This window comes from Sus scrofa, chromosome 2, assembly GCF_000003025.6.
Source record: "Sus scrofa isolate TJ Tabasco breed Duroc chromosome 2, Sscrofa11.1, whole genome shotgun sequence".
NCBI lineage: Eukaryota > Metazoa > Chordata > Mammalia > Artiodactyla > Suidae > Sus > Sus scrofa.
Window position 1 is genome coordinate 84247648 of NC_010444.4, and position 18683 is coordinate 84266330.

At 38.4% G+C, this 18683-nt stretch overlaps 1 protein-coding gene across 1 annotated transcript in view; it reads right to left on the minus strand.

Moving 5' to 3' along the window:
• The window catches only part of ANKRD31 (ankyrin repeat domain 31), a 172461-nt gene that overhangs the window by 99285 nt on the left and 54493 nt on the right, over window positions 1-18683 (minus strand). The window contains 1 exon segment of the mRNA XM_021084452.1: window positions 16605-16760. Within this exon segment, the coding sequence (XP_020940111.1) occupies window positions 16605-16760 (156 nt within the window).

Below are 18683 nucleotides of genomic sequence, written 5' to 3' on the forward strand. Positions count from 1 at the left end.
TTTATGACAAACTTGCAGCCAAAATCATACTCAATAGTGAAAACCTGAAAGCTTTTCCAAATCAGGAATGAGACAATGATGCCCCACTCTCAACACTTTTATTTAATAGCATTGGAAGTTCTAGCCACATAAATCAATCAATAAAAAGATATAAAAGGCACCCAAATTGGAAGGATAGATGTAAACCTGTCACTACTTACAGATGACATGATACTACACAGAGAAAATGTTGAAGTGTTTTAAAAAAAACCTATTAGAACAGTGAATGAATTCAGGAAAGTTGCATGATACAATATTAATGTAAAGATATGTGTTGCTTTCCTGTACATTAATAATGAATCAGAAAGAGACAGCAAAAAAGAAAGAAAAAGAAAAAAAGAAAAAGAAATCCCACTTAGAATCTCAGAAAAAAAAATAAAATACCTAGGAATAAACTTAACCAAGGAGGTGAAAGACCTATACTCTGAAAACTCTAAAACACCTATGAAGGAAACTGAAGGTGCTACAAAGAAAAGGAAAGATATACTGTATTTTTGGACTGGGAGAATTAATATTGTTAAAATGTCCATACCATCCAAAGCAATCTACAGATCTAATGCAATCCCTCTGAAAATATCAACAACATTTTCCACAGATCAAGAACAAATAATCCTAAAATTTATATGGAATCAGAAAAGTCCCTGAATTGCCAAAGCAATCTTGAGAAATAAGAATATATCTGGAATTATCACTTACTCTGACTTCAAACTTTATTACAAAGCTAAAATAATCAAAACATCATGGTAATGTCACAAAAAGACATACAGATCAAAGGAACAGAATATAGAGCCCAGAAATAAACTGACAACCTTATGTTCAGTTAATCTATAAACAAGGAGGCAGGAGTTCCCGTCGTGGCACAGTGGTTAACGAATCCGACTAGGAACCATGAGGTTGCGGGTTCGGTCCCTGCCCTTGCTCAGTGGGTTAACGATCCGGCGTTGCCGTGAGCTGTGGTGTAGGTTGCAGACATGGCTCGGATCCAGCGTTGCTGTGGCTCTGGCGTAGGCTGGTGGCTGCAGCTCCGATTCGACCCCTAGCCTGGGAACCTCCATATGCCACATGAGCGGCCCAAGAAATAGCAAAAAGACCAAAAAAATAAAAAAAATTAAAAAAAAATAAACAAGGAGGCAAGCATATAGTCTAGTCTCGTCAATAAATGGTACTGGGAAAACTGGACAGCTACATGGAAAAGAATAAACTTGGGAGTTCCTGTTGTGGCTCAGTGGTTAATGAATCTGACTAAGAACCATGAGGTTGCAGGTTCGATCCCAGCCTCACTCAGTGGGTTAAGGATCTGGCATTGCTGTGAGCTGTGGTGTAGGTTGCAGACGTGGCTCGGATCCTATGTTGCTGTGGCTCTGGCATAGGCCAGTAGCTACTGCTCCTATTAGACCCCTAGCCTGGGAATCTCCATATGCCATGAGTATGGCCCTAGAAAAAGACCAAAAAAAAAAAAAAAAAAAAAAAGGCAAAGAAAAAAGAATAAACTTAGAACATTTTATCATGCCATGTATGAAAATAACCTCAAAATGGATTAAAGGCATAAATATAAGACCAGAAACCATAAAACTACTGCAAGAAAACACAGGCAGAACACTCTTTGACGTAAATAATAGCAATATTATTTTTGGACCTGTCTCTTAAGTTGATGAAACAAAAGTAAAAATAAATGAATGCAACCTAATTAAACTGAAAAGCTTTTGCAAAGCAAAGGAAATCACAGACAAAATGAAAAGACCTACTGAATGGGAGAAAATATTTGCAAACAATATTAATAAGAGGTTAATATCCAAAATATATAAATGGCTCATACAACTCAATATCAAAAGAACTAACAACCCAAATTTCTTAAAAATGAGAAGACCTAAATAGAAAATTTTCCATGGAAGATATAGATAGCTAACAGGCATATGATAAGATCAGTAATCATCAGAGAAATGTAAATCAAAACCACAATAAGACATCACCTTGCACCTGCCAAATGGTTATTATCAAAAAGTCTGCAGATAACAGAGAAAAGATAACTCTTGAACACTGTTGGTAGGAAGGAAAAGTGGAGCTGCCACTACGGAAAATAGTATGGAGGCTCCTCAAAAACCAAAAGAAAACTACCTTATAATTCAGCAATTGTACTGCTGGGCTTGGATCTGAAAAAAATAACACACTAAATCAAAAAGACACGTGAGCCTCAATGCATAACAGCATTATTTAGAAATAGCCAAGACAGGGAAGCAACCTAAGGGCCCATCAATGAGGAACAGAAAAAGATGTGGTGTATACACACACACACAGAAATATTACTTAGCCATAAAAAAATAATGAGATCTGCCATTTGCAACAACATGAATGGACCTAGAGAGTACTATGCTGAGGGAACTATGACGGAGAGAGAAAAATACTATATGTTATTACTTACGTGTGGAATCTAAAAAAAAAATGAATTTTACAAAATATAAACAGACTTAAACATATAGAGAAAAATCTAATGACTACCAGTGGATAGAGGAAAGTGGGGCGGGGGGTGGGGGAGCAAGAAAGACATAGGGAATTAAGAAACACAATCTACTATGTACAAAACAAATAACCAATAAGGATATACTGTACAAAACAGGGAAACACAGCCATTATTTTGCAATAAATTCAAATGGAGTATAACATATAAAAATACTTAATCACTATGTTGTACACCTGAAACTAATATAATGTTATAAATCAACTATGCTTCATTTTTAAAAATAATAAAGAAAGAAAAAACATTTGGGAAAGCCATGTTAGAGTTGAAAGAATACATTTTTTTTTGGCTGTGCCTACAACATTCAGAAGTACCTGGGACAGGAATCAAACCCTCACCAGAGCAGTGACCCAAGATGCAGCAGTGACAATGCTGGATCCTTAATCCTCCATCCACCGTGGAACTCCCAAAAGACTAATTTTAAAAAATAAAAAATATATATACTGGCCTTTGCCTCCTGATCTTAACAAAGAGTCATAATACCCTTTTAAACAGGGGTGGCAGGAGAATCTTTTGTTCTTATATTCTTAGTCTCTGACCCTAGTTACTGATACATAATTCTCAAGACCTTCACTGGAGTTCCCGTCATGGCTCAGTGGTTAACAAATCCAACTTGGAACCATGAGGTGGCGGGTTTGATCCCTGGCCCTGATCGTGAGTTAAGGATCTGGTGTTGCCGTGAGCTGTGGTGTAGGTTGCAGATGTAGTTTGGATCCTGCGTTGCTGTGGCTCTGATGTAGGCTGGTGGCTACAGCTCCAATTCGACCCCCAGCCTGGGAACTTCCATATGCCACGGGAGCGGCCCAAGAAATGGCAAAAAGACGAAAAGAAAAAAAAAAAGAAAGAAAGAATAAGAAAAAAAAAAAATCTCAAGACCTTTATAATTTCCTGAACAACAAGAGAATCTGTCTCAGAGTTTCTAAAATCCCTTGGACTTTCCTGGGTGATAGAAGTGTCTTTTGTTCTAATGAGACAAATTTTGGAGGGTTCACAGATGAGGCTGGTCACCAGAAAGACCAAGTTATAACTGGAAGCTAGAACTTTCGGATCTTCCTCCAAACCCCAGAAAGGAGAGAGGGGCTGGAAATGGATTTAATAATCAATCATGCCTATGTGATGAAGTCTCCATAAAAATCCCAAAAATATGAGGTTTGGAGAATTTAACCAGGTCGATGAACATATCTGCATGCTGGAAGGGTAACACATCCCAATCCCATGGGGACAGAATTTCCTGTTTCGGACCCTTCCTGACCTCACTTATATCTTCTTTATCTGGCTTTTCATTTGTCTCCTTTACATATTCTTTATTATATAATAAACTGGTAAACATAATTAAGTGTCTCCCTGAGTTCCATGAGCTGTTTGAGGAAATGATAAAATCCAAGAAAGAGGTCATGGTAACCTCTAATGCGGAGCCAAGTCGAATGGAAGTTGTGGGTAACATGGTGACTTCTTGCGATTGGCATCTGAAGTGGGGGTCAGCCTCATGGGCCTGAGTTCTTAATCTGAGGCGTGTACATGAACACTGGTTAATGTCAGAATTGAACTGAATTGCAGTACACTCAGCTGGTGTCAAGATTTGTTTGATGTGTAGAAAACCCACATACCCAGGCTAGAAGTGTTGTGAGTTGAGAAGAGGAGAAACACATGAGTGTTTTCCCTTTACAATAAGAATATTATAAAAACAAATGTACAGAATCTAGGAATTATGTATATGGATGTTTACTGTTCAATTCTTTCAACTCTTCTGTATGTTTGAAATTTTTCATAATTTCATAAAAATTTTTCAAATAAACAGCTCACATGTGAACTTTTGGGACATAAAAATTTAAGAACTACCTATTTGTTTTAAAAAAATAACAGGAGTTCTCTTGTGGTGCAGCAGGTTAAGAATCTGGCATTGTCACTGCAGCAGCTTGGGTTGCTGCTGTGGCATGGGCTTGATCACTGGGCCAGGAACTTCTACACATCGTGGGCACAGCCAAAATGTTAAAAATCTCTCTTTCCCCAAAGCACTGTTTGTGATAAAATAAAAAGTGTGAACTCATTGCTATTTAGGTTTGGGACCTGTAGATGAGTAGAAATTTTCTTACTGATGTGTACACTGGTTAACTTAATTATCTGCCACAGGTCTAGGTTTAGTGGGATAAAAAATGAAGTTATCAGAAATCCAAAAGTTATTAACATTGAAATGATAATGATTTTCCTCCTAGCAAACTTCCTTTCCTTATTTAAGTTTGCTTCAACTGTGATAATTAGTTTCTTAAAGGGGACAGAAATGGTTGCTATAGAAATGAGAAAATAACCAGAAAAAAAAGATGTTTGTTTTCCCTGAGCTCAGAATGACTAAAAGACAAGGTAAATATAAAGCAATTATCTGGTTTCCAAGGAAAAGCCAGTCTCATGTATTAAATTTTCTGTAGAAAATTCCCAAAGAAGATGAAGTGAATGTGAGTTAATTCAGAGTAAATGATGGGGTCTTGGGGAGGGAAGTTGAACATGAATGTTACTTTAAGTAAGACTGAAGTAATAAGCAAGGATGACCCAGTGATGAACAGTTAACAGTTTTAAGGATGAAAGAAATTCATGAAGGTCACAGAAGGATCTGGGGCAGTGAGAAGAAGGTGTACATTACCTGGCCAAAGGTAAGCAGGGATGAGCAACCGAGAATGTTAATGATGGCACAGAAAAGGAAAACGATAATGAAAAGAAACAGGTTAGGACTGATAAACTGAACTGAACATGTATGTAAATTGGTACAATCATGATGGAGAACCATATGGAGGTTCCTTAAAAAAACTAAAACTAGAGCTTCCGTATAACCCAGCAATCCCATTCCTGGGCATATACCTGAAAAAAAAAAACCCATAATTCAAAAAGATACATGGACCTCAATGTTCACTGAAGCACTATTTACAATAGCCAAGACATAGAAGCAACCTAAATGCCCATCAACAGAGGATTGGATATATATATATATACACACACAATGGAATATTACTCAGCCAAAAAAAAAAGAATGAAATAATGCCATCTGCAGCAACAATAGTCCATGGACTGTACTTAAGTGCCTTGAAGAAATCATTTTTGAAGAAGATCAAGATGGTGGAGGAGTAAGACATGGCTCTCAACTTCTCCCATAAACACACACACACAAAATACCCACACATAGAACAATTCACACAGAACATCTACTGAATGCTGGCAGAAGAACTTAAACCTCCAAAAAGGGCAAGAAACCCTCCACATAACTGGGTAGAAGAAAAGGAAAAAAAAAATAGAGAGAGAAAGGAATCAGGACAGGATCAGCACTTCTGAGAGGGAGCAGTGAAAGAAGAAAGGAACCCACAACCTGGGAAGCCTAACCGAGAGGGAGATCAGCCGAGATGGAGGGACTTCCAAGCCTCAGAGAAAAGCTCAGCAGCTGGACTGAGAAGGGCAAAGCAGAGAGAGAGAGCCACAAAGACCATGGGTACCACTGCCCCTGGATACCCAAAGCCTGAAAGGCTCAGGTGGGGACTGGGCACTGAGGCTCAAGCTCCAGAGGTCAATTCTGGGGAGGGGACCAGGGTTGGCCATGTGGAGACAGCCTGAGGGAGCTAGGGAGTGGTGTGCCAAGGGATAGGGAGTGAGTGCCACAGCTGAGGGAACCAGGGAGGAGATCTGGCCCTAGAAGACGCAGGTCACCACTGCTGGGGAGGGCAAGAGGAGGAGGGGTGGACCTCCATAGGAATATCTTTCTCTGCCCATGCATGGACTCTCAGAGGGCAGGGCTATGGGCTTCAAGGTGCCTACTGCATGGGCTACAGGTGACAGGCCCTCTTGCACCAGCTACAGGTGGTGGTGCCTCCTGCGTGGGCTAAGCACGACAGGGTAGTTCTTGCGTGGCCTACAGGTGGAGGGGGCAAACCACTACAGTTACCTCTGACTCCAGAGGTGGGTGTTGTCTGCCACCACTAGAGGTCCATGAACAGGCACAGCTGAGCCCCAGTCACCTCAGAGGTTGGCAGAGAGGAGGGCACTGCAACTGAGCACCACCCACTGTTGGCACACTCCCCTGAGAATGCACAAGCCCTGCTGTAGCCACTGCCAAATGCTCCAACTACCACCTAAACCTGCCTGAGGCTCACTGTCACATCCCAGGGCCCTTCAACAGGACCACCTGTGCCATCTTACCATAGGTCCTTGTTACTGTCAAGGGCCCAGCAACGAGGCACTAGCTACTGGCCATATCCTTAGCCTCCATCTTCCTGGAAGCACATACAGCACCCTATCAAGGGCATGACAGCCTGCCCACACTGAGGAAAGAGATAGCAAGCATCCAAACCCTCAGGGCAAAAAAAATAAAATAAAAAAAAAATAAGTAAACCCTCACAATATACCCAGGGTCGTTCTCACATATAAACAACCCTACAACACTACAGTAATTGGTTTCCCTAAACTCCCAGGATAAGAAAAATATTAGCAAAATGAAGAGGCTCAGGAACCATTCCCAGTTAAAAGAACAGGATAAGTCATCTGAAGGAGCAAACAATGAAACAGACCTCTGCAGTCTAACAGACACTGACTTCAAAAAGGAGATAGTGAAAATACTGAAGGAATCAAGGGAGAATGTGAAGTAATTAAGAGTAGATATGAACAGTAATGCAGATTACTTTAGAAACAAACTAGACCATAAATATAAAGAGGAGCCAAGAAAAATTAGAAAATTCATTTGTAGAGATGCAAATAGAGTTAAAGGCACTGAAGAGCAGAATGAATAATGCAGAGGAACTAATTAGTGACTTGGAGAATAGAATAATGGAAATCATCCAATCAGAACAGCAGACAGAAAACCAAATAAAAAAAATGAAAGCAATATAAAAGATCTATGGGATAATATAAAGCAAGCCAATCTATGCATAACAGGGATTGAAGAAGGAGAAGACAAAGAAAAGGGGATTGAAAATAAATATGAAGAAATTATAGCTGAAAACTTTCCAAATCTAAAGCAAATGGATATCAAAATACAGAAATCACAGACAGCCCCAAACAAGGTGAATCCAAAGTGACCAACACCTAGACATATTATCATAAAAATGGCAAAAGTTAAAGAGAAGTTTCTAAAGGTAGCAAGAGAAAACCAAAGCGTTAATTATAAGGGAACTCCCAGGGCTATCAGTTGATTTCTCTACAGAAACACTACAGTCCAGAAGAGAATGGAAAGATATATTCAAAATTCTAAAAGGGAAAAATTTGCAACCTAGAATACTATACCCAGCAAGAATATAATTTAAAATAGAAGGAGAAAAATAAAAAAATAAAAGAAAAAAAATTAAAAAAAATAAGTAAAGAATTTCTCCAACAAACAAAAACTTAAAGAGTACAGCAATACTAAACCAATTTACAAGAAATACTGAAAGGGATCCACTAAATAAAAAAGAAGTAAGAAGAAATGGGATAAAGGAAATCACATTTGGAAAGTAAGTAAGCCAGTATACAGATCTGAAAGGAAAAAAAAAAACTATTATAAAAGCAATGATAAACACAAGGAACAGCAAAATGACAAGCATGAAGATGTTAAAAAAGGACAACAAAATCATAATGTGGGTAAGGAAAGTACCCACATTTTCTAGATTTTCATATCGAGACTCTTTTTCTGTAATTTGTTTGAGCTCATATGACTATTAGGCTAAAGCAAGCAAGAGTTAACATACTTGGAAAACAGGGCAACTACAAATCAGAACCAAACAATACAGTCACAAAAACTAAAAGAATGAGGACCCAAGCACAAAATAAAAGGAAATCATTCAACCAAAAAAAAAAAAAAAAAAAAAAAAGAGAGAGGGAGAAGGAACAAAAGAGAAACATAGAATCAACTGGAAAACAGGGTTTAAAATGGCAGTAAGTATATATTTATCAATAATTACCTTAAAAAATCAATGGACTGAATGTTCCAATCAAAAGACAAAGAGTGGCAGACTGGATTAAAAAAACAAGATGCTAAAATATGTTGCCTATAAGAGACTTACCTTAGGGCAAAGGACACATATAAATTGAAAGTGAGGGGATGGAAAAAGATATTTCATGTGAATGGAAAAGATGGGAAAGCAGGAGTTGTAAAACTCATATTAGACAAAATGGATTTCAAAATGAAGGTCATAAAGAAAGACAAAAAAGGACACTATTTAATGATAGAAGGATTGACTCAAGAGGATATGACACTAGTCAATACATATGCCCTTAATACAGGAGCATTCAAATACAAAAAAAAAAAAATACTAACACACATAAAGGAGAAACTGATGAGAATACCACAATAGTAGGAGAATTCAACACCCCACTCACATCAATGGACAGATCCTCTAGACAGAAAATCAATAAGAGAACAGAGATCCTAAATGATACAACAGAAAAGCTAGACCTCATTGACATTTTCATGACATTTACACTAAAAAATATCAGAATATACATTCTTTTCAAGTGCACATGGAACAGTCTCAAGGACTGACCACATACCAAGACACAAAACTAACCTTTAACAAATTTAAGAATAAAGAAATTATTTCCAGCATCATCTCTGACCACAATGGCATTTAACTAGAAATCAACCACAGGAAAAGAAATGAGGAAAAACTGAATACATGGAGACTAAACAACATGCTACTAAAAAACCAATGGGTCAATAAGGAATGAAAAGGGAAATTAAAAAATACCTTGGGACAAATGATAATGAAAATACAACCATTCAAAATCTATGGGATGCTACAAAAGCAGTGCTTAGAACTTCATAGAAATACATGTCTTCCTCAAAAAGGAAAAATCTAAAACGAACAACTTAAATTAGAAAAGAATTAGAAAAAAGAACAAACAAAACCTAAAGTCAGCAGAAGGAAGGAAATCACAAAGATCAGAGATGAAATCAATACAATAGAGATTCAAAAAAATAATGGAAAAAAATCAATAAAACCAAGAGCTGTTTTTTTGAAAGGGTAAACAAAACTGACAAACTTCTGGCTAGATTCACCAAGAAGATGAGGCAAAGAACTCAAATAAACAAAATAAGAAATGAAAAAGGAGAAATCTCAACAGATAATGCAGAAATATAAAAAAACATAAGAGAATACTACAAACAATTATATGTCAACAAATTTGACAACCTAAAATAAATGGACAACTTTCCAGGGACATATAGCCCACCAAAATTGAATTAAGAAAAAACAGATCAATTGAGCAGACTGGTCACTAGATATGAAATTGAATATGTAATAAAAACTCTCCCTACAAACCAAAGTCCAGGAGCAGATGACGTCACAGGGGAATTTTACCAAACATACAAAGAAGAACTTATACCCATCTTTCTTAAACTTTTCTAAAAGGTTGAAGAAGGAAGACTCCCCCCAAAATTCTATGAAGCCACACCATCACCCTAATACCAAAACCACAGAAAGAAACTACCAAAAAAAGAAAACTATAGGCCACTATCTTTGATGAGTACAGACACAAAAATTCTCAACAAAATTTTTGGCCACCAAATCCAACAACATATAAAAAATATCATATACCATGACCAAGTGGGATTCATCCCAAGTTCACATGGATGGTTCAATATATGCAGAACAACTGTCATGTACCTCATTAACAAAAGAAAAGTCAAAAACCACATGTTCAATCACCTCAATAGATGAAGAGAAAACATTTTTCAAAATACAACATCCATTCATGATAAAAACTCTTTCCAGAGTTTCTATAGAGGGAACACACCTTAACATAATAAAAGCCATTCATGACAAATCCATGGCCCAATATAACACTCAATGGAGAAAAGCTGAAAGCCTTCCAACTAAAATGTGGAACAAGACAAGGATGCCCACTCTCACCAGTGGTATTCAACATAGTATTGGAAGTCCTAGCCACAGCATCAGACAAAGAAAATAAATAAAAGGTATCTAAACCGGAAAAGAAAAGGTAAAATTTTCACTCTATGCAGATGACATGATACTGTATACAGAAAACCCTAAGGACTCCACATAAAAACTACTCGAACTGATCAATGAATTCAGCAAAGTAGCAGGAATCAAGATTAACATTCAGAAATCGGTTGCATTTCTCCATAGCGACATTGAAATATCAGAAAAAGAATATAAAAATACCTTTTAAAATCACACCTCAAAAAATGAAATACCTAGGAATAAACCTGAGAACTGTAAAACACAAACCAAGGAAATTGAAGAGGATTCAAAGAGATGTAAAGACATTCCATGTTCCTGGATTGGAAAATTATCATTAAAATATCATACTACCCAAAGCAATCTACAGATTCAATGCAATCTCTATCAGATTACTCACGACATTTTAAACAGAACTAGAATAAACAATCCAAAAATGTATATGGAACCACAAAAGACCCAGAACTGACAAAGCAATCCTGAGGAACAAAAACCAAGAAGGAGGCAAAACTCTCCCAGACTTCAGACAATATTACAAAGCTATAGTAAATAAGACAGCATGGCACTGGCACAAAAGCAGACATAGAGATGAATGGAATAGAACAGACAACACAGAAATAAACCCAGACACCTATGGTCAATTAATCTTTGACAAGGGAGGCAAGAACATAAAATGGGAAAAAGATAGTCTTTTTAGCAAATGGTGCTGGGAAAGCTGGACAGCTACATTAAATCAATGAAACTAGAACACACCCTCACACTATGCACAAAAATAAACTCAAAATGGCTTAAAAACTTAAACATAAGACAAGACACCATCAAACTCCTATAAGAGAACGTAGACAAAACATTCTCTGACATCAACCATACAAATGTTTTCTTAGGTCAGTCTCCCAAGACAATAAAAATACAAACAAAAATAAACCATTGTGATCTAATCAAATTTACAAGCTATTGCACAGCAAAGGAAACCATAAAAAACAAAACCAAAAAGACAACCTACAGAATAGGAGAAAATACTTGTAAAATGATGCCACTGATAAGGGCTTAATGTCCAAAATTTACAAACAACTCATATAGCTTAACAGCACAAAAGCCAACAATCCAATTGATGAATGGGCAGAAGACCTGAACAGACATTTCTCCAAAAAGGACATATAAATGCAAATCAAAACTACAATGAGGTACCACTTCACACTGGTCAGAATGGCCTACATTAGTAAATCTACCATGAACAAATGCTGAAGAGAATATGGAGAAAAGAGAACCCTCCTACATTGTTGGTAGGAATATAAATTGGAAAAACCACTATGAAAAACAGTATGGAGGTACCTCAGAAAACTAAATAGAGAACTACCATTTGATCCAGCAATCCCACTCCTGGGCATATATCCAGACAAAACTTTCACTGAGAAAGATACATACATCCCTAGGTTCACTATTCACAATAAATAAGACATGGAAACAACCTAAATGTCCACTGAGAGATGAATGGATTAAGAAGATGTGGTACATCTATGAAATGGAATACCACTCAGCCATAAAAAAGGACAAAATAATGCCATTTGCAGCAACATAGATGGAACTAGAGACTCTCATACTAAGTGTAGTAAGTCAGAAAGAGGAAGACAAATACCATATGATATCACTTATATCTGAAATCTAACATATGGCACAAATGAACCTATCTACAGAAAAGAAACAAACTCATGGACATGAAGAACGGACCTGTGGTGTAGGTTGCAGACTCAGCCAAGGGGGAGGGAGTGGGATGCACTGGGAATCTGGGGATAGCAGATGCAAACTATATGCATTTGGAGTGCATAAGCAATGAGATCCTGCTGTATAGCACAGGGAAAAATATCTAATCACTTGTGATGGAACATGATGGAAGATAATGTGAGAAAAATAATATATATATGTATGGGTGAGTCATTTATTGTACTGCAGAAATTGACAGAACATTGTAAATCAACCATAGTAAAATTTTTTTTAAAAAAAGAACAAAGCCCTGGACCACAAAAAGAAAGAAAAAAGGAGTTCCCATCGTGGCGCAGTGGTTAACGAATCTGACTAGGAACCATGAGGTTGCGGGTTCGGTCCCTGCCCTTGCTCAGTGGGTTAACGATCTGGCATTGCCTTGAGCAGTGGTGTAGGCTGCAGACGCGGCTCGGATCCCACGTTGCTGTGGCTCTGGCGTAGGCCAGTGGCTACAGCTCTGATTTGACCCCCTAGCCTGGGAACCTCCATGTACCGTGGGAGCGGCCCAAAGAAATAGCAAAAAGACAGAAAAAAGAAAAAAGAAAGAAAGAAAGGAAGGAAGAGAAAGAAAGATATCATTTACTTCCAGGTGAACATGTCAGGTAGGTTCTCCCTGCAGCAAGATGTACCAGAGATCCAGGCTTGCACAAAGACTGTTCTTTCTGAGCTTTCTTCCCCACCCTTTCTACTTCATAGTCTGTTCTCTCCATTTCCCTGGCCATTGCCCCTGCTGTACACCTACCATTTTATCATCAGTGTTCCTCAAAGCTCAATGTAACATTAGCTTCTTTCAGTTTTGTACCTCATCTCTCTTTCACTAAAAGCTTAGTCTCCTAGTAACGATGCCCATACAAAGAGAGCAGGCCAGCCCTACTAACCCCATCCTTTCATGTAATGCCATAACACAGGGCCCACCTGCTGGGCCCCAGGCAGGCATAACCTTTAAAGATAAAATACAGTGTTCTTCTCCTGTCTCCCTCCCCTATCTTAGCACTTCCCTGGGAGATGATGGTGAAGCACTACAAGTAGAAAATTGCCTCATAGTTCCTGTTGTGGCTCAGTGGATTATAAACCTGACTAGTATCCATGAGATGCAGATTCAATCCATGACCTCACTTAGTCAGTTAAGGATCCGGTATTGCTGTGAGCTGTGGTGTAGGTCACAGACTCGGCTTGGATCTGGCATTGTTGTGGCTGTGGCCAGCAGCTGCAGCTCCAATTCCAGTCCTAGGAAAGAAGGGAGGAAGAGATATCCATTCCTGATAAAAACTCTCCAGAAAGTGGGCATAGGGAACATACCTCAACATAATAAAGGCCATGTATAACAAACCCACAGCTAACATCACTCTCAATGGTGAAAAGCTGAAAGAATTCCCACTAAGATCAGGAATAAGACAGGATGTCCGCTCTCACCACTACGATTCAACACAGTTTTGGATGTCCTAGCCACAACAATCAGAGAAGAAAAAAGAAATAAAAGGAATCCAAATTGGAAAAGGAGTAAAACTACCACTCTTTGCATATTGCATGTACTATACCTAGAAAATCCTAAAGATGCTACCAGAAAACTATCAGAGCTTATCAATGAATTTGGCAAAGTTGCAGGCTGCAAAGTTAAAACATAGAAATCGACTGCAGTTCAATACACTAACAATGGAAGATCAGAAAGAGAAATTAGGGAAATAATCCCATTTATCATTGCATCAAAAAGAATAAAATACCTAGGAATAAACCCACCTAAAGAGATGAAAGACCTGTACTCTGAAAACTATAAGACACTGATGAAATAAAGCAAAGCTGACACAAACAGATTGAAAGACACACTATACTCCTGGACTAGAAGAATCAATATTGTCAAAGTGATATAGTACCCAAGGCAATCTACAGATTCAATGCAATCCCTATCAAATTGCCACGGACATTTTTTCACAGAACTACAACAAAATATTTTAAAGTTTGTTTGGAAGCATAAAAGAGGCAGAATAGCCAAAGCCATCCTAGAAGGAAAAACAGAGCTGGAGGAAACAGGCTCCCTGGCTTTAGACTATACTACAAAGCTCCAGTCATCAAAACAGTGTGGTAATGGCACAAAAACAGAAATACAGATCAGTGAAACAGGATAGAAAGCTCAGAATTAAATCCATGCACTTACTGTCAACTAATCTATGACAAAAGAGGCAAGAATACACAAACCCTTCAATAAGCGATGCTGGTAAAACTGGACAGGTACATGTAAAACATGAAATTAAAACACTTCCTAACACCATACACAAAAATAAACTCAAAATAGATTAAAGACCTAAATATAAGACCGGATACTATAAAACTCTTAGAGGAAACCATATGCCGAACACTCTCTGACATAATCCACAACAATATCTTCTCAGACCCACCCACTAGAGTAATGACAATAAAAACAAAACAAAACAAATGGGAGCTAATTAAACTTAAAAGTTTTTACACAGCAAAGGAAAACCTAAAAAAACGAAGACACAACCCACAGATTGGGAGAAAACATTTGCAAATGAAGCACCTGACAAGGTATTAATCTTCAAAATATATAAACACTTTCTGCAGCTTAATACCAAAAAAACCACAAATAATACCATCAAAAAATGGACAGAAGATCTAAACAGAAAGTTCTCCAAAGAAGACACAAAGATGGCTAAAAAACACATGAAAAGATGTCCAACATTACTAATTATTAGAGAAATGCAAATGAAAACTACTCTGAGGACCACCTTATACCAGCCAGAATGGCCATCATCAAAAAGTCTATAAACAATAAATTCTGGAGAGAGTGTGCAGAAAAGGGAACCCTCCCACACTGTTGGTGGAAATGTAAATTGGTACAACCACTGAAGAAAACAGTATGGAGATTCCTCAGAAAACTAAAAATATAATTAGCATTTGACCCAGCAATTCCATTCCTGGGCATCTATCCAGAGAAAACCATGACTCAAAAGGATACATATACTCCAATATTCATTACAGCACCATATACAATAGGCAAGACATGGAAGCAGCCTAAATGTCCAACAACAGAGGAGTGGCTAAAGAAGATATGGTACATATACACAATGGAATATTACTCAGTCATAAAAAGTAATGAAATTATGGCAGTAATGAAATAATGGCATTTGCAGCAACATGAACAGACCTAGAAATTATCAGATAGTGAGACACCGAGGTCATATACTATTACTTATATGTGGAATCTAAAAAAAAGATACAGGGAGTTCCCGTCGTGGCTTAGGAGGTAACAAATCAGACTAGCATCCATGAGGATGCGAGCTCGATCCCTGGCCTTGCTCAGTGGGTCAAGGATCTGATGTTGCTGTGAGCTGTGGTGTAGGTAGCAGACGAGGCTCAGATCTGATGTTGCTGTAGCAGTGACATAGGCTGGCAGCTACAGCTCCAATTCAACCCCTAGCCTGGGAACCTCCACATGCTGCAGTACGGCCCTAAAAAGACAAAAAGACAAAATAAGATACAATGAACTTCTTTGCAGAACAGATACTGACTCACAGACTTTGAAAAACTTACAGTTTCCAAAGGGGAGAGGTTCTGGGGGGGGGGGTAATCGATGGGCTGGGTGTTTGGGATAGAAATGCTGTAAAATTGGGTTGTGATGACTGTTGCACAACTACAAATGTAATAAAATTTGAGTTAAAAAATAAGTGAGAGGAGTTCCCATCGTGGCTCAGTGGTCGACGAGTCCGACTGGGAGCCATGAGGTTGCAGGTTTGATCCCTGGCCTTGCTCAGTGGGTTGGGGATCTGGCATTGCTGTGAGCTGTGGTGTGGGTCGTGGATGTAGCTCAGATCTGGCATTGCTGTGGCTGTGGCATAGGCCAGCAGCTGCGGCTCCAATTGGACCCCTGGCCTGAGAATCTCCATGTGCTACAGGTGCGGCCCTAGAAAAGGCAAAGAGACCACCACCCCCCAAAAAAAAGTGAGAAGAAAAAAAAAAAACTGTTAAACAGAAGTTCCTGCTATGATTCAGTGAGCTAGGAATCCAACTGCAAGTGGCTCAGACTGCTGCGGAGGTGCAGGTTCAATTCCTGGCCCAGCACAGTGTGTTAGGGATCCAGCATTGCTGCAGCTGTGGTGTAGGTCACAGTTGTGGCTTGGATTCTATCCTTGGCCTAGGAACTTCCATATGCCTTGGGTGCAGCCATAAAAATAAATAAATAAATAAAGTAAAATTGAAAAAAAAAGAAAGAAAGAAAAAGAAAAACTGCCTGGAAACTTTCTGCTTGATACCTGCTTTAGGCCTACTGTGACATACTTTCACAGTGATGACTCAGCTGAAACTACAAATCACTATCAAGATAACTATAGGTGGTAACCACAACCTACCAGCATGACTTGGTTGATTAACATCTGCACCTTTTTTTATACAGTGATGAACAAGATCAGTATCATTGTTCAGAGCAGCCTTATACAGCAAGTTCTCTCCAAAAATGTTTCTCCGGTTAATCTTAGAAAGAGATAATTCATTCATCTTCTTTTTTTCTGAAATGAAAGAATGAACAAAAGAAAACAAAAAATTAATCATTTTTATTTGAAAATGAAGAGGAATACAAGAATGAATCCAGTTCACATTCTGGAACAGAGGTCTACTATATTATGAAGGAGTATTTCATTCATTAACTCAACTATAATGGTATCTACATCAAAAAGGTGAAAGAGAGACATGTCTTTAGTTTGAAAATATTTGAGTAAGTTATAAATCATATAAGCAGTTCACGTTGATTAAACTTCAGGAAAGGGGCAAATATGAGAAGACCAAGATTATTTTTCTTAAAAGTTCTGATGAAAGAGATTATTTAAATCTAGAATTAGATGTTATTAAACCCCAGCAAATGTTATAATACCAAAATGTCTTATAAAACCATGCAGAGAAAAATCTCAGCATATAAGAAAGATACAAAAATTAACTCCAGCAAGACCAGAAGAGAGAATGTTAGATTTTCTTCCTTTGTTCAAAATAATTGTCATGAAATTAAAGAACTATGATCTTGATCTTTACAATAGTTTTGATTTTCCTAAGGTGGGAAAGACAACTGAAATAATTATTCAAGTTATGTACACCAAGTATCATTTCTCCACTGTGCCTCCTAAAATACTGAAACTCCCCATTTAGATAAATCAAATCCTGTCAATTTTTAAAGATAACACTCATTTGGTTTTCCTGAATTTCAGAATAGCTCTAATGATGGCTTTTCCAGTTCTGATCCAAATAACCTGCCCCCTTCTAAAACTTTAGAAAGGTAATCGGGTACTGCAGCAGATTACCTAATGGGCCACAATTTAACTGCTTTGCTTTTTTTTTTTTTTTTTTTTTTTTTTTTGCCTTTCCTAGGATCGCTCCCACGGCATCTGGAGGTTCCCAGGCTAGGAGTCCGTCCAATCGGAGCTGTAGCCGTCAGCCTACACCAGAGCCACAGCCAGATCTGAGCCGCATCTGCAACCTACACCACAGCTCACGGCAACGCTGGATCCTTAACCCAGTGACAAGGCCAGGGATCGCCCCGCAACCTCATGGTTCCTAGTTGGATTCGCTAACCACTGAGCCACGACGGGAACTCCTGCTTTGCTTTTGATTCTCTCCATTCAGTTCCAACATAAAACAAACCAACTACTGTGGATACCTTCCCCCACCCCAGGCTACAAAGCATTTTGCTCCCACCAGCCAAACTATATGCAAAAATCAATAGTCTACACCCAGATCAGTCTTTGCCAGTTGTACTTGCTATTGTAACTATGTGATTTATTTAAAAGAACATTAAAAAGAACACAAAAATTTTCAACGAAAACTAAGCTGTGAAAGACATTCACTTCCAGTCATGACTTGCCTCCCAATGTAATCAACTAGAAAATTAGGCAAAATACATGGGGGTCAAAAACCCCAATATTCAGACAGGAAAATAGGTAGTTCGGATCCATGACTTCCCTGAGTGAAGGCAAACACTGAAGTGAGCTCTAAGGTCACTCCGGCTTCTTGTCTGGAGGCTTTTCAGAATATCACACAAACAAAACACGGTGATTCCGCTGAGCTAAGGAGACACAGATTAGAATTTGGGGAGGCTGGGGGTGAACAGAATTTGCAGGGCAAGGCACCAGGAATGAGGGAGTAAAGAAAAGGTACCAGAAATCTATAAAAAGGGCTCCTTGAATTGTTATCTGAACACTATACTGGGGTGAATCTTCACGATGGGCAAGAACAACTACCTGGGAATGATAAATTAACACATTTTAGAGATTACACAGCCTGGGAGACAATCACATTCCTGTCAGCCTGAGGAGAGAGACCCTGCTGAAAACTGGGCATTCAGAGACCTTTAATGGGTCATATGTCAGCAGCAGGGCTAAACTGGTCCTAGAGTAAGGCCTACACTAGACCTGCCTAACAAGGTTTTTTAAAAAGTAGACAAA